The sequence below is a fragment of the Rhamphochromis sp. 'chilingali' genome (genome assembly GCF_963969265.1).
Source record: "Rhamphochromis sp. 'chilingali' genome assembly, chromosome: 3".
NCBI classification, from domain to species: Eukaryota; Metazoa; Chordata; class Actinopteri; order Cichliformes; family Cichlidae; genus Rhamphochromis; species Rhamphochromis sp. 'chilingali'.
The window spans coordinates 37532915-37553745 of NC_137931.1; the positions used below are offsets into that span (position 1 = coordinate 37532915).

The 20831-nt window shown below is 40.1% G+C and overlaps 1 protein-coding gene across 3 annotated transcripts in view; it reads right to left on the reverse strand.

Moving 5' to 3' along the window:
• Positions 1 to 20831, reverse strand: part of LOC308394214 (cyclin-dependent kinase-like 5) — a 57086-nt gene that overhangs the window by 32023 nt on the left and 4232 nt on the right. For all 3 annotated transcript variants that reach the window (XM_080878444.1, XM_080878442.1, XM_080878443.1), the window contains exon 3: positions 20758 to 20792. In XM_080878444.1, coding sequence (XP_080734570.1) covers positions 20758 to 20792 — 35 coding nt within the window. The remainder of the gene's footprint in view (positions 1 to 20757; positions 20793 to 20831) is intronic.

The window sequence follows — 20831 nt, forward strand, 5'->3', positions numbered from 1 at the left end:
GTGGCCTGTGAGTGTATAAGTCAGAAAATAAGGGGGGAAAAAGCACCTTAGGGCCACTTTAAAATGACGTGTGGCCTGTTTATTTGATCTGTAGGTGTTTCAGTTGATTTTACTTCTTGTCTCACCTCAGTTCCACCCAGAGACCACTGCCCATTTCCCCCCCAAAACAACCTTTGAAAACAGCATTGTTGACATCTCTGATAATATAAAATGTTTTTCTGCACTCTCTGACACGGACACAGCAGCGTGCCAGTAAACACACACTTGCCACAGCAGAGGGAAGAAGCGCTGTATCGCACCAGCCCGAGGTCTCAGAAGTGGGTCCTCAAAGAGAACACTCCCATCATCTCCACCTCCGCAGAAAAACACCTAAACCACCCGGCGAATGACTGCAAACTTTCCTCTTTCTTTGCTCCAGTTCACACTGCATCACATCAGTCATTTAAGTCGGTTCAAGTTATTTCTGCTTCAGGTACAAATTGCAGCCAGAGTGATGGCAAATCCGGCACACATACACAGCGCTCGCTCTCATCTCTCAGCTGATAACAGCCATCCAGGAGCAAATTATAACAGTCAAAAGAGTTTTGTAGTTCATTATGACAGCATGTTAATGTTGTAGGGATCGGCGCAGAACACCAGGCGCTCTGAACCTTTCTGAGTTGCCTTTTATTTTAAGCTTTGTAGGAATTCCCATGTGGCGATGGACTGTGAAGCTCATTCATGTGAGAGAGAAACCAAGCTGGGTAAATGATTATTTACTACGAGCACAGTCCCTCTCCCACCGCCCGGATGGCACAAACACCTGTTTGATGTTTCCTAAGGCCAGGTACTGTCATGGTCTGTGGAATGCGTGATGCTCGGGTAGCCACACCCCCGGGCTGGGCCATCACTAGCACACCTGCTCTCCATCCCGGTGATTACATGGAGATCCACTTAATCCGGCGCTGACGGATGCTCCACGCCAGTCCGTAGTCATCCCCACAGTGGTAACCAGACTTCCACGAAAAGTGTGCATTCTCTTCTGCTTGGAACTTTGTTTAACCTGCCTACTTCTGTCCAGATTTCTACTCGGCGTCTGCTACCTGCCTGTCCTCCGGCTCAACTGGATCTCGCGGCGCTCACCTGGCCCACTCGCCATTCCACGGACTTCCTGCCCCCACGGACTGCCACACTTCCCTCCCGAGCTCCCACGGTTCCGTTCTATCGTAAGCCCCTACTCTAACTCAGTCCTGATATGTTCTCCCCGCTTCCTGGCTCCCTAGTAATCATCTCCCCTTTCTATTGCAGCCCCCCGCCGTCCCGATCCCGGCTTCCTCGTGTCATTGTTTCCCCGGATTTTTAGTTTCTGTTTTGCTCTCTACTTTCCCCGGGTCGCCTTTCGTTGTTTTAATAAAGTGTCTTTTTGTTAGCTCGGAGTCTGCGCCTGGATCCTTTCGTGCCCGCGCACCACGGCGCATGACAGGTACCATAACATGATGATCATCACCAAAAACAGCAGCGTACAAAAGGTCGGCTTTGGATATAACAGGGGTAGGCAACCTTTTTGATGACGAGTGCCATCTAAAATTTCCTCAGAAGTCAATGTGCCATATAATTGCATTAGCAATAAATTTAATAACGCTGTATATCAACAGTTGCTGCGCTGAGCGGAGAGCTCCTGAAGCATTTGAAGTGTTGGAATGTGGAAATTTCAACATCGCTTGAAAAAACTGACAGCTAGCAACGTCCGTCTCACCAGTAGGCTAAGTGATTTTTAGCCAATTACAAGTTGAATCTGATAATTGGGGTTGTTAGCTAAGATACCATCATTAAGAAGCGGCACAACTTATGTGTCTATGCGAGCTAATTTGTGATGTGCACCGCTGACCCGGCCATTCATTTTTTTAATGCACCCTCTCAGATTAGTTCACTGCGTGTCGTGCCCAGGGCTGGACTGGGACAAAAAACCGGCCTGGGCATTTTGACTAGAGACCGGCCCACTAGGTATTATAGGAAAAGCCATAAAGCCTTTGAATGAAAACAAACGCTGTTGTGACAGTGATGTACACTGTCTTGTTGGTATAAAGATAAAAACTTTGGTTGTAAGATTCAGATAATTATTTAATAAAAGCGAGACATTTTAAATGAGAATAAGAAAGAAAAGCATTTCTTTGTGCCCCCCTTTCCCTGTTAATGCCCTACCTGGTCCCCTGGCAACACTTTGCTAGACCCGCCCCTGCACAGTTACCAGCTGTCAGCTACATAAAAAAAGGATCCTGGTGTTATTTGTCTCTCAGAAACAGTTCATAACTTCCCTTCAACCCATTCATGTCACCTAAAAGGTAAACCTGTTTCTCCATCACCTGTTCAGCTCTGATGATTCAGTAAGAACATCTCCTGGTTTCATCTTCATGTTTCCCTCTCACCAGATAAAAAAAAAAGATATCATGACCAGCAGCTTTTACGGCTGTGGCTCCAGCAAACATCAGCTGATACTGGAGATTAATATTAAATAAATCCTAACAACAGCTGACGTCCGCTGGTTTCCTCTTTCTGGCGCAAAGTCGGCGATAAACAAACAAGAGAGATCAGCTGATCAATGATCAGTTTCATGATTGAACGAGAGAAGAAGAGGCAGCTGCAGGTAAAGACACAGAATAAATCCAGCTTTGTGTCTTTTTCCATGCCAACTGAAGTACGGGACAAACTATGTTCCTTTTCAGCTCAATATGAAACGCATAATATTTTCTCTGAATACGGGACGATTCCGTTTTTTATGGCACGGTTGGCAACTTTACTAACCAACCTTGTGAATAAAATAAAGTTCACTATCAGTAACATCATAGCACCCACCCAGCTGTATAGAAACTCCGTCATGCTAGCTAGTACGCAGTACGAGTTATTGTAACTGACTGTAAAAACTCAGCACAACGAAAATAAACTCCAACTAAACTTGGTTTATATCTGACCCAGACAGACTGCAGGTCATAACTTCTTACCTGAAGTTCAGTTCACCTGACACTCGGACCGGCGGCCGCCTCGGGTCTCTCCTCCTGCCTCCCCTTTCCCTCATCCACCTGGCCTCTTGTGGCAGCTCCGCCATATCCGCCACCAAACGAGTTATCTTTACACATCTGCCAGCATCTGGCCAATCCACCATCTTTCATTGTTTATACGGTTACTAAAAAAAAAAATCATCGGCCCATAAAAACGGAAGATCACCAGCTTTTGTTTACTTTTAATTTCTGGCCACACCCGAACCAGAAATGCAGCAGCTGTTTGTTTCGCCTTTAAAAACATCTGGAAATATACGGCGCCTGTGATGTCGCTTTGGTTGTGATTAAAGCTCCCACTGTGGGATTATTTTTCACTTCCAGACACTGATAAATCGGTTTTGTAACTATGCAAATCTCACCCACTGGAACTGATAAAAGACGTCAAATTAAATTAAGTTATTCATCGTTCATAAACTTGATTAAATCAGTCATCTCCTGTGTTTTCCACAATTAGTCAGTGGAGGATGCAGTCATAACTCTGCCGTGTTACTTTGTGCATCATTTTTCCATCTGGTTTGAAGTGTTTGCTGCCGATCTTCTGTGGCAAACTACAACACTGAACCCAGCATTAGGAGCATTGGTTTTGTGTCACAGGCTTGTAAAGCTTCATATTATTAGTGTCAAGATCCCATGCTCAACTGTCCAAACAAGGAGATCAAACGTGAACCGCCAGGCTGTGAGATTTGGTAATAACAGCTCTGTAGTTCTCCGTGATGATAAATGCTCCAAGTGCAAAGCCAATAAAATGTTCAATGGTAGCAGAAAAATTACCCCAAAGCAAAGCGAGAGGCTGGTGAAAAATGTTTAGGTTGCAGCTTTAATTTTGCCCCAACAGAACTATTGATACTGTACAAAGAGCCAGAGTTTTCCTTCTTTGGCCCAGTGAGCACCTCTGTACAGAAGGCTGCTGAGCCAGCACTTCAGACGATGCAGGGGACTCTAGGTGATGTTCAATGATAGCCCCTCACGTCCCTGGAGATAACTCCTATGGACTATCTAAAAGGCATAAAAAAGTAAGAAGGACCTACGCTAAAAGTGTCAATCAATCCTCTTTCTTCATTTTAAAATGCAACATCAGTCCCACAAATCCTTATACAGCCTTTAGCTGATCCAAAACACTGAAAGTAACTGAAATTAGATGTGATATTTCTCCCAAATTAGTTTTTCTTCATTTAGAAGTTCAATCTTTCTTCTCACATTCAAACTCCTGAAGGATAAGTCTCCATCAAGACCTCGCTGTATAGGTGCATTCACATGTCTCACTGTTGGAGATTTCACCAGCTCTGATTGGTCTGTTTGGTAATATATGGTGTAGGTAGAGTAACCCGAGGAGTCCTTGGACACTTTATGCTGTCTTCTTTTCCGTCACACCGCAGCAACACAGCAGATGTCTGACCCTCGCTGAACCTGGGTCTGTTAGTTTTCTTCTTGTTAAGGAAGTTTTTCCTTAAAAGTGGGGAGTTTTCCCTCCCCACTGTCACCAAGTGCTGCTCAAAGGGGATTGGTAGATCATTGAGGTTTTCTTTCTAATATTCTGTTGTTTTTACTTTACAATAAAAAGCAATGAGGTGACTGTCGATGTGAATTGGTGCTGCATAAATTGAATTGGATTAAGGTTAGCTGCAGGATAATGATTCTGTGAAATAAAATGTGAGATTGTCCTTGGCATTATTATTGTGCCTTCTGCCAGTGAAGACATTTACTGTTTTTGTTTTGTTTTTGTTTTTATTTTTACAGCTTTGAAATATGTGTTTAGACTCCGATAGCCCTAAAGCCTTGTCTCCTTTCTGAGTTTCAGTAAAATAACCTGCTGTTCAGTATTTATGAGCACGAAGTCCAGCATGCACAGTTTCACCTGCGATCGGAGAGCAAAGCAGAGAAACCAGGTCAAAAGTGAAAAAATGGCCTCCACTTGAACAAGGAGTCAATGCAGTAGTGTAAATAAAGCTTTTGCATAGCCTTAGTTGGATTAAACATGTCACCATAAAGTGAAAGAAGCATAGAAAGGTTTCCTTTTAAAATTAAAACTTTCCTTTTCGACAGAGCTTATAGTGAGGGCTGAATCAGGTGACCCAGAACTATTACTCAATCATCCTGCTATTGTCTCAAATTGCTGGTGCACATCCTATGATCCACTGAGCATCTCTCTTCCTCTTTTCACTTCTGTATGTTCCTCTTCTCGCTTACCTCAGCTGTTTGAGGTTGATGGATGCTCCTACCTGTGCTGGGTTCTTCCAGAGGTATCTTCCTGTTAAAATGGAGTTCTTCCTCCCCACTGTCACCAAACGCTTGCTCACCGGGGTTCTCTCTGTGACATTAGCGGCTTTACGTGGGCCTTATTTGTGATATATTAGTACTTTTCATTTGCCCAAGACAATAACGTCACTGTTAGACAATCTGCTCGCTCTTAGTTTGAAGGTTCATTTGCTGCTAAATGAGTGCTTGCGAGTGCATATGCCCCCTCCGCTTTGATACTGCCACAATGCAATCCTGTGGGAAACTCTGAATATTGTAGGGTGTTCACCTAACATTATGCAGCACTTTAAAATGACAGCTGATCTGGCACTATTTAAATAAATAATAAGTGAATTTAATCCTAACATGCACTCTTGCAAAGTAAACTGGGTTGGCTTGCTTTATGGTACTAGTGAAAAGTGTTTGTGCAGGGCTGGGCAATGACTGAATAAATGGGGTCAAGGCAAAAGCTAAAAGGAACTTTAGGTAAATGATTCACTAAAACTAAACTGCATGTTAAAGTCGGCTGAAGCCAGGTAGTGCTTTCTGTGCACGTTGAGCTCTGTAATGTATAAACACGTGACAAAAAGAAAAAGCCCATATCCAGGACGTGCGCACACAAAAGGCTGCACCAACAGTCTGCGCTTGACAAAGCTTCAGATTTATACTTTAAATAGCCTCCATCTATCAGGAGACAGTTACAACTTTAACATTCAGACAGGAAACATGTGCCCCCTCTACATCTCTCTCTGTCTTTCTCTCTCTCTCTGGCTCCTAATAGGACCACATAGGCAAGTGTTCCACTCAAGGTGACCCATTTAATGCTGTGAAAGTCCTGTTTTTCCTCTTCTGTCCCAGTTTCTGTTCACTGGGTGCAAAAATAACTGTTCGCTTCAAATGGGGCGGTAGACATTTTTTTCCCACTAAATAAATCTAGATGTTATTGACAGCTTATATGGGAGGGAAAAAAATTACTGCATCAGTTCAATTATTGGCGGAAAAAGCACCAGCAGTTATATAATCTCGAAAAAAAAAGAAGAAGACTTGAAGCAGTACTAAAATAAAAGATAATATGAAAAAAATGATTAAGATAGGACAAACAACAGATGACTGCAGAGTGGTCGTGACTCACTTGATGCTACACGGCAGCTCCTAAAACACTGATGGGCCTGTTAGATCTAGTCAATACACTAATTGCTAATTTTTGAATTGCAGCATGGCAAGTTACAGGCAAAGGCAATGCAAACACGACTAATCTCCAGCAGATAATAGATTTCTGTCTCAGTAGGCAAAGTGACACAGCATTAAAGAGTAAATTATCCATGAATCACTCAGCAAAAAAACGTCTTAAATGACTCTATAAGCTAAATATGTTCGAGCACCACGTATTACACTTGTGGCCACAACCTAATTAGACATCACACCTAGTGTTACTCCTTCACAGTCTACTTTCTAGCATGAAGCCACAGTGCAAAAATACAAGGGTGCCAGATTCCGGTCAGATGTGGAGGGTCAAAAGGCAAAAAAATAAATAAACGTGCTATTCTGAGAGTAACCTCACAGTTTAAAAGCATATGCTTTCAAAGCCAAAGCCGCCACTGCTAATTGCTTCTGTGCACTCAGAGGTAGGTATTAAACAATACCCACCTCTGTCATGGAAACAGCATGACATGAACTGGCATGAAAAAAGCTTAAGGTGAATTAACACAATAGGCAAAATCCCCACTAAAAGTGCCGTGTTACGATCTAAAAGTCAGGCTTTGTGTTGGTTAATGATATGGGGAAAAAAAGAAAATCAATCAATCAACAGCCAGTAATGCAAAGATTTAAACCTGCAGCTCAGCAGCGTCAAACCTGGGTTCACTAAGGCTTATATAGTTTATACCCTAATAAAATAAACAGATAAAAATCTCCTGGATTATACAGGGTGTATCCAAAAGAAATCATCGTCGGATTTGTGCTTTTATTCCACAGCCATTCACTGATAACAATCGAGACATGCACTGTTAGCAAGAGGTTTCACATGGTTGCTGGTAGGTAGCACAAGTCATGTTCGCAGAAGTATGGGACAAGTGTAACCACTGTATGGATATATGCCGGGCGTCCAGAGGTGGACAAATGGAGGACCTGTGGACATTGTAAGTTTTGTATGGAAAACTTTATATTCAGACATCTATTTTAAAATATACCAGAGGCTTCTTTCTATTGTTTTAAAAAATATAGCCTTTATAGATGGGATGATGCCCCATATAGCCTTGGCCTTACATCATTTAGTCATGCATGACTGCTGGCAGTACATGTGGGGTGGCAAAGCACAATCTTTAGTTAGTTCAGTCAGACAATCTTGGCATATCAACTAATATCCCAAAGCTAAAGTTGATCTCTTTATCCTCTTATACACTACTAAAGCTGCTTTAGTCTGCCCATAGTTGCTGTGCACCTGCAAGCAACTTTGCAACCCATCTCTTCCTTTCACACGTGATGTCACTGATGCTTGGACTAGTGTGTGCTCGGTTCTCGCTGTTGTATGAAGGTAAGTATGTTGTTCTCTGCACCCGTGTAAATATAAATGAGCGTAGAGTGAAATAACAATGTTATTTGGTCCTACTGTGGCCCTGATTGAGGTGCTTTTCTATTGCAAACACATCAAAAAGCAGTTTAATGCGAATAACCCCACACAGCCCGTGTTTAAGAACTTTTTTAAACATTTATTTAAAAATTCAGCGTCTGAGAGTGGGAGACATTTTAGTGAATAATTTACTCTTTACTAAAAAACAGAGAGCAGATAGATGTAAAACCTCACTGTGGTACAAATTTGATTAAAATTTTATATGTATGCTCTAGTCATCGACTTGATTGGTAGCAAAGGCACCCACAGTACCACGGTAGCTGGCACCCAAGTCTTGAGCCTGAGGCTGCAAACAATACACCAAAAATTCATCTTAATACCAAATATTTTAAAACGGCAGTGAGGTGGCATTTGCTGCATTAACAGGCTGTGATATATGGTCTCACTCGGCTGTATCCTAGTGAAAAATGACTGACTGATCCTCCACCATTTCCTGAACATATTCGCTAAGGACGACTTCTTTTTGGCATCAATCTCCGGCCCTCGGGGGTTTTATGAACCTGAACCATGCCAGGAAAATACAACCCCACGCCACAGTGGAGCTGCCAGGAGCCTTCACCATAAGAAGCAAGCATTGTGCCCTGGCATGTGCCACATATGTTCGTGTTCACTTGCTATTAACAGGATGACTCATGTGATCATGTGATGCTTTCTGCTACTCAGTAGAACATTCGCTCTGTTCTTAACCCTCAGATCACAAAACCTGTTTCAACCCAATTCAATTCAACCCATGCAAAGCATTTATTATTGTCCGCAAAGTTTCCTCATACTAATTAATGAAAGTGCCAACTTACTGCAGGAGGGAAATTAATTTACTTGTTTACTTAGCTGTCAGATCCTTCTTGCATGTCAAGTAATGCATGGAGATACCTGTCAAAATCAACTTAAGCCTGTCTTTCCCTTTGATTTTCATGCCAACATATCATTAGCATCTCTTCTCATGGCTCAAAAACTGTTGGACAATTGACTGACAAGCAGTTTCAGGGCCAGGTGAAGCCTGCACCCTTGTTATTTCATGACAAATGAAGCAGACATAATATTTCAAGTTGATTCCAGACGTCAAATTTGTACTTAAGGGTTTTTCATTCTAATTTTAAATTCAAAGTCTAAAGAGATAAGGTGCAAATGCAAATGTGCGGGGTCATCATTAGGACAACAACAAAATCAAAACAAAAACTTTACGAGTGGCCACACCAAGAATCTGGTACATTCTTAAAAAGAATGAATGGACTGGCTCAGCAACACTAAAAGGTCCAAAAGGCCACAGAAAACAATTAAAGTGCACGATAAGAGAATTATTTCCACAGTTCCAAAAAATAGCATCCAATCAAGTCAAGAACACTCTCAGGGAAATGTCAAGGTTTCAAAATCTACAATCGAAAGACGCCTTCATGAATGGAGATACAGGTGCTTTAGAGGAAGGTGCTAACCACTGGACAGATGAAACTGAGATGAACTTGTAACAGAATTATGGGAAGAGGAAAGTTTGGAAAGGGAGAGAAACGACTCCTAATCCGAACATACCGCATCATAGTGGAGGAAGTGATATAATGCAGATATGTATGGCTGCCAGGGGAACCGGGTCACCGGCGTTTATTCTGACTGCTGATAAAGTAGCAGGATAGAGGGTACGGTGCTATACTCTCAGCTAGAGAACAGCAAGAGTGAGTTTTAGGACAGAAACTCTTGGGCTGCTTGAAATGGGATATTCTTCAAAGGCCAAGTCAGTCACCTGATCTCAAACCCAACAAAGCATGCTTTTCAGTTACTGAAGACAAGACTGAATGCAGAGCGACCCAACTGAAGGCAGTCGCAGTGAAGGCCTGCAGAGCATCTCAAGGGAAGAAACACAGTAAAGCTTAATATGTTCAATTTGCAATCAGTGACTACAGGGAGCAATCGGCTGACAATTTTCATCCATGTACTAAAAACGACCCTTTCAAATAAAATAATGATAGGTTTACCTTCTTTTTTTTTGCCGTTCTTTATTCCAAAATTTCACAGCTGCAAGTCTGAAAGTCAAAAATACACCTGATCTTACTACGGGAAAAGAGGCTTGCCAGGAAATAATGTCACAACTGTGGACTTCTATATCCTGCATAATTTACTCCACATTATATAACAGTATGAAAGCTAAATATTCTGTGCAACTCACACAGTCTCTGGACTCTTTTGAACTGAAATGCAAAAAAATGCAAAAAAAAATGCAAAAGAAAAAATCATGAAGCATTTATGTCATGTGATCTTGAGCGCTGAAATGAATAATGAAGCAACTGTAAAATGTTACAAAATACAGTACGTGTTTTAAATTTAAATATGCCACTGCTTAAAAACTCAGCTCATTCTAAAACTAGCTGCCCCTCTTATTCACACTGTAGTTGGAAAAGTAAATCTTTACATTTTTATAGCTGTGCTTGTCTTATTTCATAAGGGTTAGGAGATTAAAATGTTGTTTTTAGTATATTGTACTAACTTTAAATTATGTTTCTGAACATGTGCAATTTACCTGTGCATCTGTCGCTAAAACGTTAGATGTTTTTTGAATGAAGGTTACAGGAAATGAGAAAAAAAAGAATTTAATGACATTATTTGGTAATAAACACCTCACACCTGCTGTTTCTGTGCTTGTTCATCATTTATTCTGTCAGCAGTAATGTGATTGTACTTCATACATGGCCTATGCAGGCATAACGGGCCAACGTAACATCCACAAAAACAAACCAGGTGGTTTTAAGTTATGTTTTGACGTGGAAAACAGCCGCCTGTTTGTTGATGTTTTTGTAGAAGAGGAAGATGACACCTCACGCACTCACACCTGTGCTGCTGTATCCTTTATGCTGCAATCATTGCAGACTCCTAAGACATACAGATCGTATTGATGCTCTGACAGGAACACTTTCCCTGAAAGGTTTATTGATATTTGACAAATAAGTCTGTAGTGATGATTTTTGCTTTCTATCTTTGTGGACACGTCAAACCCGAGTAGCTCTGCATCTATTAGCCATAAAAATTATAATTTGTGTTATTAGTCTGAAAGCACACAGGGAGCTGAAACTAAAAAAGAGGAGTTTGAATACAGCAAAATGTTTCTTTGATCAAATGTTACAGCGAAGAAAAAGCAGCTGAGTCAGGAAATTTTAGTCACACTGCAAAAATTTACATGTTGTTTTAATGTTAGCTTATAGTTACGGCTGTAAGGTAAGCTAAAAGCTAAACTAGACCATTATTTTACATTTTTGTGAGATTTGTAGAAATATCTGCAAGAATGAAACTGAGACTTTATTATTTTCTCTGAACATCCAGATGTATTTTCTGACGTTGAATACACTTTACTGCCAGTATCTGTCACATTCAAGCTTGTGAATAGATGGTAGATGTGAGTTGGCTGTGTGGTAAGCAGCTTGTTGTAATCATTATGTTGCTTCATGAGTTCTTTATGTGGACCAGACTGTACGTCACTGAATATTTTCAGTGAATTAAAGCATGTCAGTGTCTGACCTCCAGTGAAACTGAGTTAGACACTCGCTGGTCTAAGATGCAAACATGCTTTAATAATTATATATCATGTCTAACTTCACAACTTTATTAAAAAATAAAATGTTTTGCTTGTTCCCATGGTGTTAATTACATATGAAGCATCATGATTATCCGATCTGAATACATTTTTATTTGAAATTCTCAGTTTACATCGTTTTACACATGATGTGAATTTCTTAAAGACTGATGCTTTTGTGGCTTATTAGGCGGTTTAAATTCATTATTAGTAACTAGTAGTATGAGAGGGTGTGTTAATAGGAAACCTGTGTTTGTGACTCTTCCCAGTCATGTGATTAAAATATCTTTATGAGACATTTTAATTTGCGAAATATAAACCATTTCTTTCTGCACAGTTACAAAATGAAAGCAGCAAATGGCATGCTGGGTAATAGTAACTAACAGCCTGATGGGATGGGGGAACAGAAGAGACCGGAGACGCCCCAGAGAGGAGCTGTGTCTGTTTCTGCCAGCTAATTTTTAAAAAGTCCCAAAAGGAGTTTGTCTTGTCATCAGTTATATATAATTCCGTATTTTGTGATGAGTTTTTGTTTCTATTTTGATTTGAATTCAGTTTCATTTCAGTTTCTACAGCACATTTGTTTATTTTAGTTACATTTTTGTTTTAGTTCTGTTTTGTGAGTCTTTCTGAGTGATCCATGTTGTTTTTGTGTCCATGTGTTTCCTATGCAGTTCAGCCATGATGGAACCAAACATGATGGGACTTTTGTCATTCCCTCACATCCATCCTAGTAGTTTCAACAATTTAATGTCGGAATCTGCCGACATTTGTGAGTCCGTTGTGATTATTTTTCGTTATATTGAAAAGTTGATTGTTATTCTTTCACAGACAAATTGAAAAACTGCTGCAAAAAATAGCAGGAAGTGCAACAGTACTGAACAGGCCAATCACAGCAGTTGCGTCTGCGCCATGTAGCTATATTTCTACGACTAATGCCTGATTTAGACTTCTGCAGAAAATGAATGTCTTAACTTAACCCTACACTGTAACCTTCCACACCATTCAGCTGTTGCAGTCTTTGTTTTTAATTATTATAATGTGGAGGGTGTTTGCCAGGGTTAGGATTTAAGAAGTTTGTAATAAATGTTACAATATAAAAACAACACTCAGTGAAGGCACACATACTTCAATAAAGATGTGCTCCAAAGCCTCATCAGACTGGGTGTGTTGACAAATCTGGGCATATTTCATATAGACTAATGTAATTATTCGCTCACACTGCCCAGCTGTAGACATGTTTTATTTTATAAATAAAGTTTTATTGTTTCAAGTTCCATCACAGAGAGGAGAAGCTCCAATATGGAGAGCGGACAAGCTGAGTTTCTTTAGTTTCTTCAACCCCTGCACACACAGCATGAAATATTACTTAACTGAAAACAGCTTTGAATATCAATATTTGATTGATAGAAAGGTGCACAAGGTCCCAACATGACCCATGACATTTTTCTGAGTCATATATCGTTTGCATATGTCTTTGTTGTGAGAATGACTCATTTAAATTCACGTGAGTCTGACTGGAATCCAATTAAAGCATCGAGCTGACGCCGCTGCATTCAAGGGCCGTGACTTTTCATGTAGAAGGTCAATTTCTTTATAATTGACGAAAACAGATAATTCACTGCTTCTAACTGATTATTATTAAAGGAGACATGACCCTCCTGTCCATCTTTTACCTCTTTTTTGGTTTGATTGTCTTTAGAAATCAGTTCGTGGGTGTGTAGTATAAGAGATGTTCTCTGCTTAAACAAATATTCTGCACTGCTATGTTTAAATTCCTGCTTCCACAGTCCACACACTGTCGCGTGCTACAAAAACACCAGTGTACAAGGCCACGCAGAGGCCTTATCCAGGATTTAGATTAGCTTTCAGAGAGAAGCCTTTGTATTTGACTCAGATAAGTTTCAACAAAGAGTTTCATTTGTAAGTCACCCCGTCTCAGAGTTTACTGGGAAGTCTTAAAACACAACACATGGCAAACAGAAAGTGTGTCACATGTTTATCCCCAGTTTTAACCATTTCTTCTTCCATTAAGGTTCTCAGTGATAGACTTCAATATAGTATGGGTATTTTATATATTAGACGCCAGTATGCACTAGACTGGTCTGATGACGTTAAGGTTTGCGGTTAAATATAACACATCACTCATTTAGAGCAAAAACACAAGCTCACGTGCAGTAATCATATGAACACTCGTCCATTAAACATTGTTGTGTGTGCGTGTGTCAGATGAGAGCCGCATGTGTGGGAGTTCGGTCTGTGATCTCCGTTGAGCAAACATACCTTTTTAACATGTGAGGTCAAAGTTGTGCAAGTTTCACTGGCAGTTTCCACTCCCAGTCCTGATATTCCCAGTTTCGTCAACAGTGTGAATAAACCTTATCGCCAAGTTCGAAATGTGCTTTTGCAAATTTACAGATTTTTAATTTTGAAGAAAAGATACAAATGATATGCAACCAATCAAAGTCCAGTAATAACTTAATTTTACTGTAGGCATTAAAGAATACAATCTTCTTATTGTCATTTATACAGATTAGAAAGCAAAAAGAATTTATGATGTGATATCAGTGTGTGAATGTGAGAGTGAATGAATAGTGGCATTGTAAAGCGCTTTGGGTGCCTTGAAAAGCGCTATATAAATGCAATCCATTATTATTATTATTATTAATTAATATTGGACTTAGTTTGTTAATTTCACTTTTTAACTTATCGCTCAATCAGAGTAATTTGCTTACCCGAGCTTATCAACATGCTTTAATATCAGCTGAATATTACTAAAAGAATAATATCAAACTCATAGCGGTGGGGTTTTTGCACCCTGGAGTCACATCCAAACTTTTCTTTATGCACTTACTCTCACCATGAAACTGACCATGAATCAGAAACCTGACTTGTTAGTATTGAAGTATCATTATATAAATAAAATATTTAGTTACATTTCATTTATGTAATGCTAGTCATCTCAAGACATTTAAATATTGTCGGATTTTACTTCAGAACATATAGAGAAAACCCCACACTGCACTTGGAGATGGTGGGGAGGAAGAACTACTCTTCAACAGGAATAGACCTCAAACAAAACAATCCTTGCTGAGAAGCAGCAAACCATCATGACTAGTAGTGGTATATAAACACATCAGAGATGAAAAGAGGGGACCCTGATTCTATAGCAACAGGGTCTCTTCCTGTTAAAAGGGAGTTCTTCTTCCTCACCATTTCCAAGTGTTTATTCTTAGATGACTGTCTGATTGTTGGGCTTTTTCCTCTTATATTGTAGGGTTTTCACTTACTATAAAAAGCATATTGAGATTACTGTTGTTAAAGCACTATATAAATAAAACTGAAGTGAAGTTAACATATTGACAGGTGTGTACGAGAGAGAGCAAAGGGAAGTTAATGATATGCAACAGAAGAAAAAATGAGTTTGAAGTGAAAAAAGAGGAGTGGAGAAAAAGTGCTACATCAAGCTGCTCAATATCCACCGACTGATAAAGAGACAGACATAACGTGACAACACAAACAGTTCATAGTTCTTTTTCTTTTACTTTTAGTTCTAGATTTAACTTCTTCATAACTACCAAGAACTGACTCAAATCTATATACCAGGACTAAAGAGTGGCTCAATAGAGGAGCTCTGGAAACCTCCCACACCTTTCCCACATCAGTCATCAGATCAAGTTTCATTCATTATAACTATTTCTGTCACTTTTGGTCTGAACTGTCAACCTCAGTTAAATGACTATTGTTTCACACTAGCTTTTTACAGACACCTTGAAGAGTGGCCTTTCTGGACAGCTATAAAAGCCTATCCCTCGTGTAACTGTTGGATAAAACATCATAGAAATGCATTTTCAAACACACGTCTGTCTCAAGCCTCCGCAGCTCACATAGGTCACACCTCAAGGGCAGTCACAAAAATCATTGTGTGCAGAAAATGTGCATTTTGGTAAAAAAAAAAAAAAAAATCTGTTTCAGCTTGAACCTTTAAAGCTTAAAAAAACAGCTGCACTGTGACATCTTTTAAGCGACATCAGCGTGATTAAGCCTCTTAATTAGCTTACAATAAATTAGCATAATTCATAGGGCTTTATCAAGCATCAGCAGGCAAGAGAAAAAGTCCTGAAGCATCCTCGTGGCTCACTTGGCAAAAGGTGGATCTGTAGCTGCGGCATCCATGAATCTGGTAGCCCCCTCATTTCCTCACACCATGATGATGGGCTGCATTCCCAAAAGAGTGGCCAAAAATGAATTAGTGAACCCAGGCGTGTTCTTACGGTTATCTATTTAAATCGACAAGAAAATAATAACAAAGGAGCCAGAAGTACAAGACAAAAGCTCCTCTGTGTCTCTGTGTGCTCAACCCTCTTGACACAGCAGCATGTTGCAGTTTTACTCTGAGCACTCTCTTTATCAAAAAGCTGTGGCAACATTTGGCAGAGCAGCGACAAGAGTGAGTGAAGCTGGAGAGTGCAAAAGCATTACTGAGAACAACTGGGTCCCTGTAAGGTATGAGGTGATTCTGTCGAGCCTATTTCAGTCGGGGCCACTATAGTCAAAAGAAGATTGTTATTTCCATCTGCAGTGATTTATATTTAGCTGTACGGCTCTGTTCTGAACCTTCCCGCCCTTCCACATGCATGCATGAAAAGCCTGCGGCGGAGAGCGGCAGCAAGAGCCCCACACAGAGCAGAGCAGGCATCAATGACAGCAGACATGACACTGATTAAATCAGACACAGCATGAAAAGGAGCAACTGTAGACAGGCTAAAGCAACTCAAAGATACCCATTATGCTCATTTCCAGCTTCAGGTTTTACTAGACCTGGACTCTACTAGGGTAGCTTTGCATGAATCACAGTTAAAAATAATCATTGCTTATTTCACACTGGGCCTTTAAATAGCCCTGCACTTCGTCCTCTGTTTAAAAAAAAATTCTCCCCCTTTCTTCTCATTGGCCACCCCTCATAAGCATAAGGTTTAAGTAGCAGATGGGTGGAGCTGTGTGCCTGAGGTGACCATATTAGGGAAATCACCTCTCTCTGTCCTTTCCTGTACATACGCCCACCTCTTTATTTGAAAGTGTAGTGGCATATGCAGAACAGGAAATACGGTAATACGGTAATACGATAATAGGTTACTTTATATATCTTTTTTACTCGGTGGCGACTATGTAAACAGACTTCCTGCTCAGCATTTGCTGACATAGAAGTCAGCATTTGCTCACCGCTAATATCTGAAGAAAATTGCTCAAAGGTTGTTTATCTTAAACAAACAAGATCGGGTTAGGTTAAAAAAATCCCACTAGTGATGTTGAGGACGTCTCAAAAACCCATTTAATATGATACACTTGGTTTTAAGGAGTTAATAAAGGTTTTTCAAATGTCAGGATAACTGACACAATGTTTACTTCAGCACATGTGCGCTTGTAGGAGTAAACCGCAGAATCGATCATGACAACTAGTCATTCGAATGTCCTACACAGTGTTTAGGATAATGTTCAAGACACATTAATGAAGTAAATGATCAACAATCTTTCGTAAAGAGATGCCAAAAGGATCACAAATCACGGTTATTAATATGATGAGGAAGCACGCAGTTATCACAATCGTGTAACAATGCCAGAGAAGCAAACATTCAGCATTAAGATCAAATCTTTTATCCCGTTTGTGTCTGCATAAATATTTAAGGAGAATAACTCTGCAAGAATAATAAATCATCCGCATATATTTATCTACTGCGAAAAACCCCTTTGCTGCTGCTACTGCTGACAATAAAATGATTACACCTGAATAAAAAAAAAACCAGTTATCTATGTCCTCCGCCTCCTCTCTGTACAACAACCAGCCCAGCTGACTCTTGAGGATCCTGTAATGTCGGGTGCACACACTGTAATCCGTCGCCTTTTCAAACACATTCTGATTATTGCGTAGAAACTGAATGCACGTTTCCCTATTTCCATCCCTCCTATATCTGGCCCCACGTCTTTCTTGGATCTAATTATTCCTGTTAAATACATGTACTGGGTAGTGCAAGTACAAAGGGGCGTGTCACTGGTGAAATAAATGTGTTTTGTGAGAATGAGCAGCTGCAGTGCCATATAAATGCAGCCATTTTCTCTGGTCAGTGCACTTCCCTGCCCATCCTCACAGCATCATCAAAGCCTTGCTAAGCTTATGTGTTTTTCCGCTTACACACACGTGTGTGTGCGAGTGCGTGAAGAGTGTGTTTGACACTGTGCCAGCCTCTGTGTGTATGCACACATAATTATGCAGCATAGATCTGTGAGTTAGCCCTTGAAAAAACATGCCAGTTCATTCACGCTAACAATACAATATTTTCCAGATGGCACAGGTCCACATTGATCTGCAGCCAGAGCATTTATCCTCCGGTGCTTTCACACATCAACCAATAAAGTCACCAGCAGAAATTCCATCAAAAATGCATATATTACTGAGTTTCTAACCAACAAAAGGCCCAGGCAATGTGTGACAAAATGTCAGGCTTCTGGGGGCTCGTTTGTTTCGAGAAATCATTTTTTACCAAATAATGATCTAATTAAAAATGCATTCCAAAAACGCTTTACCAACTAATGAAAATGCGTTTCGTGATGTAGCTCGTTAATATACACGTGTGTATTTTTACCCAAAGCACTATTATTGCATCACGAACAGAAAAACATGAGTCTCATTGAGGAACAATGCACTCGTATCTGAGAGTCACTAGAACGGCAAAATCTTCCGAGATCACGAGCATTCAGCCATTATTGGTTGATTAGCTCAACAGTTTCTACAGATCTGTGTCTTCAAAGCTAAACTGGAGGTAAGTAAGTATCATGTTGCAAGATGAATATTGTTACCTTACAAAGCTACATGTATTGCATCCAACAACTACACTTTCCTTTAGCTTAAGTTGAGATCCACCATCTCCTTCGTGGATTAATCAGGCTTTAACCCCCAAATGTTCCTCTACCAGCTAAACAATCATCATCTCTGCTTGATGTTTGTGTCATTAAATCCAAATTAAATCAATGTGTAAAATAAAATATAGAGTACAGAAGAATATCACGCTCAGGTATAATGTCTTCTGAGCAGAGCCGTACACGCAGACATCTGAGGACTATACCAAAATCAGCATTATTTTTTTAAAAACAAAGCTCTGATGAGGTTTAGGATAGAGCTACCTAAACCTTGTCAAAACTTCCTCCGTCTCTGATTAGGCAACATATCAGCCTGGCAGATGTACGCTGACGCTGAGCTTTATTTCATCCTGTTCTGATAAACTTTTGTTGCTGAATTTTGACGCTGACGGGTTTTCGCACAAATGAAGACAATACCGAGAGCGTTGCAGACAGCAGCCGCCATCTGTGGTGCGAACCTAACGGCGGTTTATTGATGTGAGTTCTGTTGTTCGAAAACGGAGACATTGGCATTTGCGAACGCCTCGGCCTGTGATCAATCAGTTTGAATAATATTTATATCCTCGCTCCTATTTTTCCTCCCTCAACATCAACCCTTTGTGTTGTTGTCTTTTTATTTTTGTTATAACATTTAAGCTAACTGCCTGGCATTAGACACCAGGCCACTGGATAAACAGAGTAATATCACTTCTGTAATAAACATGATAAAATGAAGGCAGATGCATGGTAATTGTAGAGCAAGTAAAAAAAACCTGCTGAGGATTTTGATAGGAGAGGCTGAGAAAGTGTTTTTGTCTCCTTCTTGCAGATCTCTGTAAGTAGGAGGTAGTTAGCCTCTCTTATTCATACTGGATTGCTGTCAATTCCTGGCACAGCCTCTTCCTCACATGGACTGAGATGACAAGGCTGTGTGCAGTGTGGGTCGTCTGCTATTTTTTTTTTTTTTTTGTGGTTGTTTTGATTTCCTTTTTCTTTTCCTAAAAATTAACTGCTTAAACAGAGTCTCCTTTATGTGAATAAAAAAATCTAAGTAGTGGAAGAAATGAATTTATCCTTCAAAGCAGATCTTGCTCTCCTGAGTGGAGACAAAAGGACTATAACCAGTTATCCAGCAGTCTGCAGGAGCATCTGTAACTGTAACCCAATGCGACAACAACACTAAACAAAAACGGTGCGACCAGGTTCGTGAGGAGTGCTTGCTCCTTTGGAAAACAAACACGATCTAGATCAGAAGTTCTCTGGGCCTGATTCAGATAGCCTTTATCTCTTTATCAGGCAAACCAACATTACCCTCTGACCACCACACTCAAAGGACAAGGCTGGTGCTCCACAAACAAGAGCAAACATGTATGAATCAGGTCCCTGGATTAGCTATACCGCTCATTTCAGTATAACATATAGTTACAAAAATATGACCCAAAATGTCCACTGTTGCTCCATTTTATCATGTTATACCATGCTTTAAAAAAACAAGCTAAAACCATATAAAAAGATGGGTCGTGGATGGGTCTTTAAGCATGGCAATGACCCAAAACATACTGCCAAGGCAACTAAAGAAGAAGTACATTAAGGTCATGGAGTGGCCTAGCTGGTCTCCAGACATCAACACTACAGAAAATATGTGGAGGGAGCTGAAGCTTCATGTTTCCAAGCAGCAGCCAAGAAACTGAAAGGAGTTAGAGAGTTTCTGTAAAGAAGGAAGCTGGTGACCTACTACAAGAAACCTCTCACCGTTGTGCAACAACAACAGTTTTTCTACCAAAGTACTAAGTTGTGTCATGTTTTGCTTGAGGATCAAATACTAATTTCCCTCAGCAACATGCAAATCAATGTATAACTTTTATATAACGTATTTTTTCCCTCAATTTTTGGTTAATATTCCCTCTCTCCATTAAAATGAAACTAGCATAAATACAAGAGACTGTTGATTTCTTTCTAAGTGAGCAAAAATCAAATAATTATTTACCCCATTGCACTTCTAAAGCAGATCACGTATAATATTTAACTTCTTAAGAAAGAAATCATCACAGTACTGGTAGCTTTTTTGTAAATGTTACTTTAACAGAAGCAACGCAACTGTTCGACCATAAATTATACACATTTGTGCTCTAGTGAGTATTTACAGCAGTGTATGTGAGATTAGCTTGAGCCATAAAACACTGCCCCGGTTCACCGTAAGGAACAATCGAGTCACCAAGTGCAACAGCGTGACTCATTTATGTGTTTTTTACAGAAAACAACAGAGCTCCACAACACAGAGGAATAAGCACATTCTGGCTTTACTGTTAGTTTTTCATGAGTTTTGCTGACAAACATAAATCTTTTGCCCTTTAAAACTTCGTTTTTTCATATTGACAGTGTATTACAAACATAAATAATGTGAACCTTACCTTGTGTCGGCACTTCAGAACAACACCATAGGCACCTGAAACAGAAGCAAAAAGCAAGATTACTTTAATTTCCT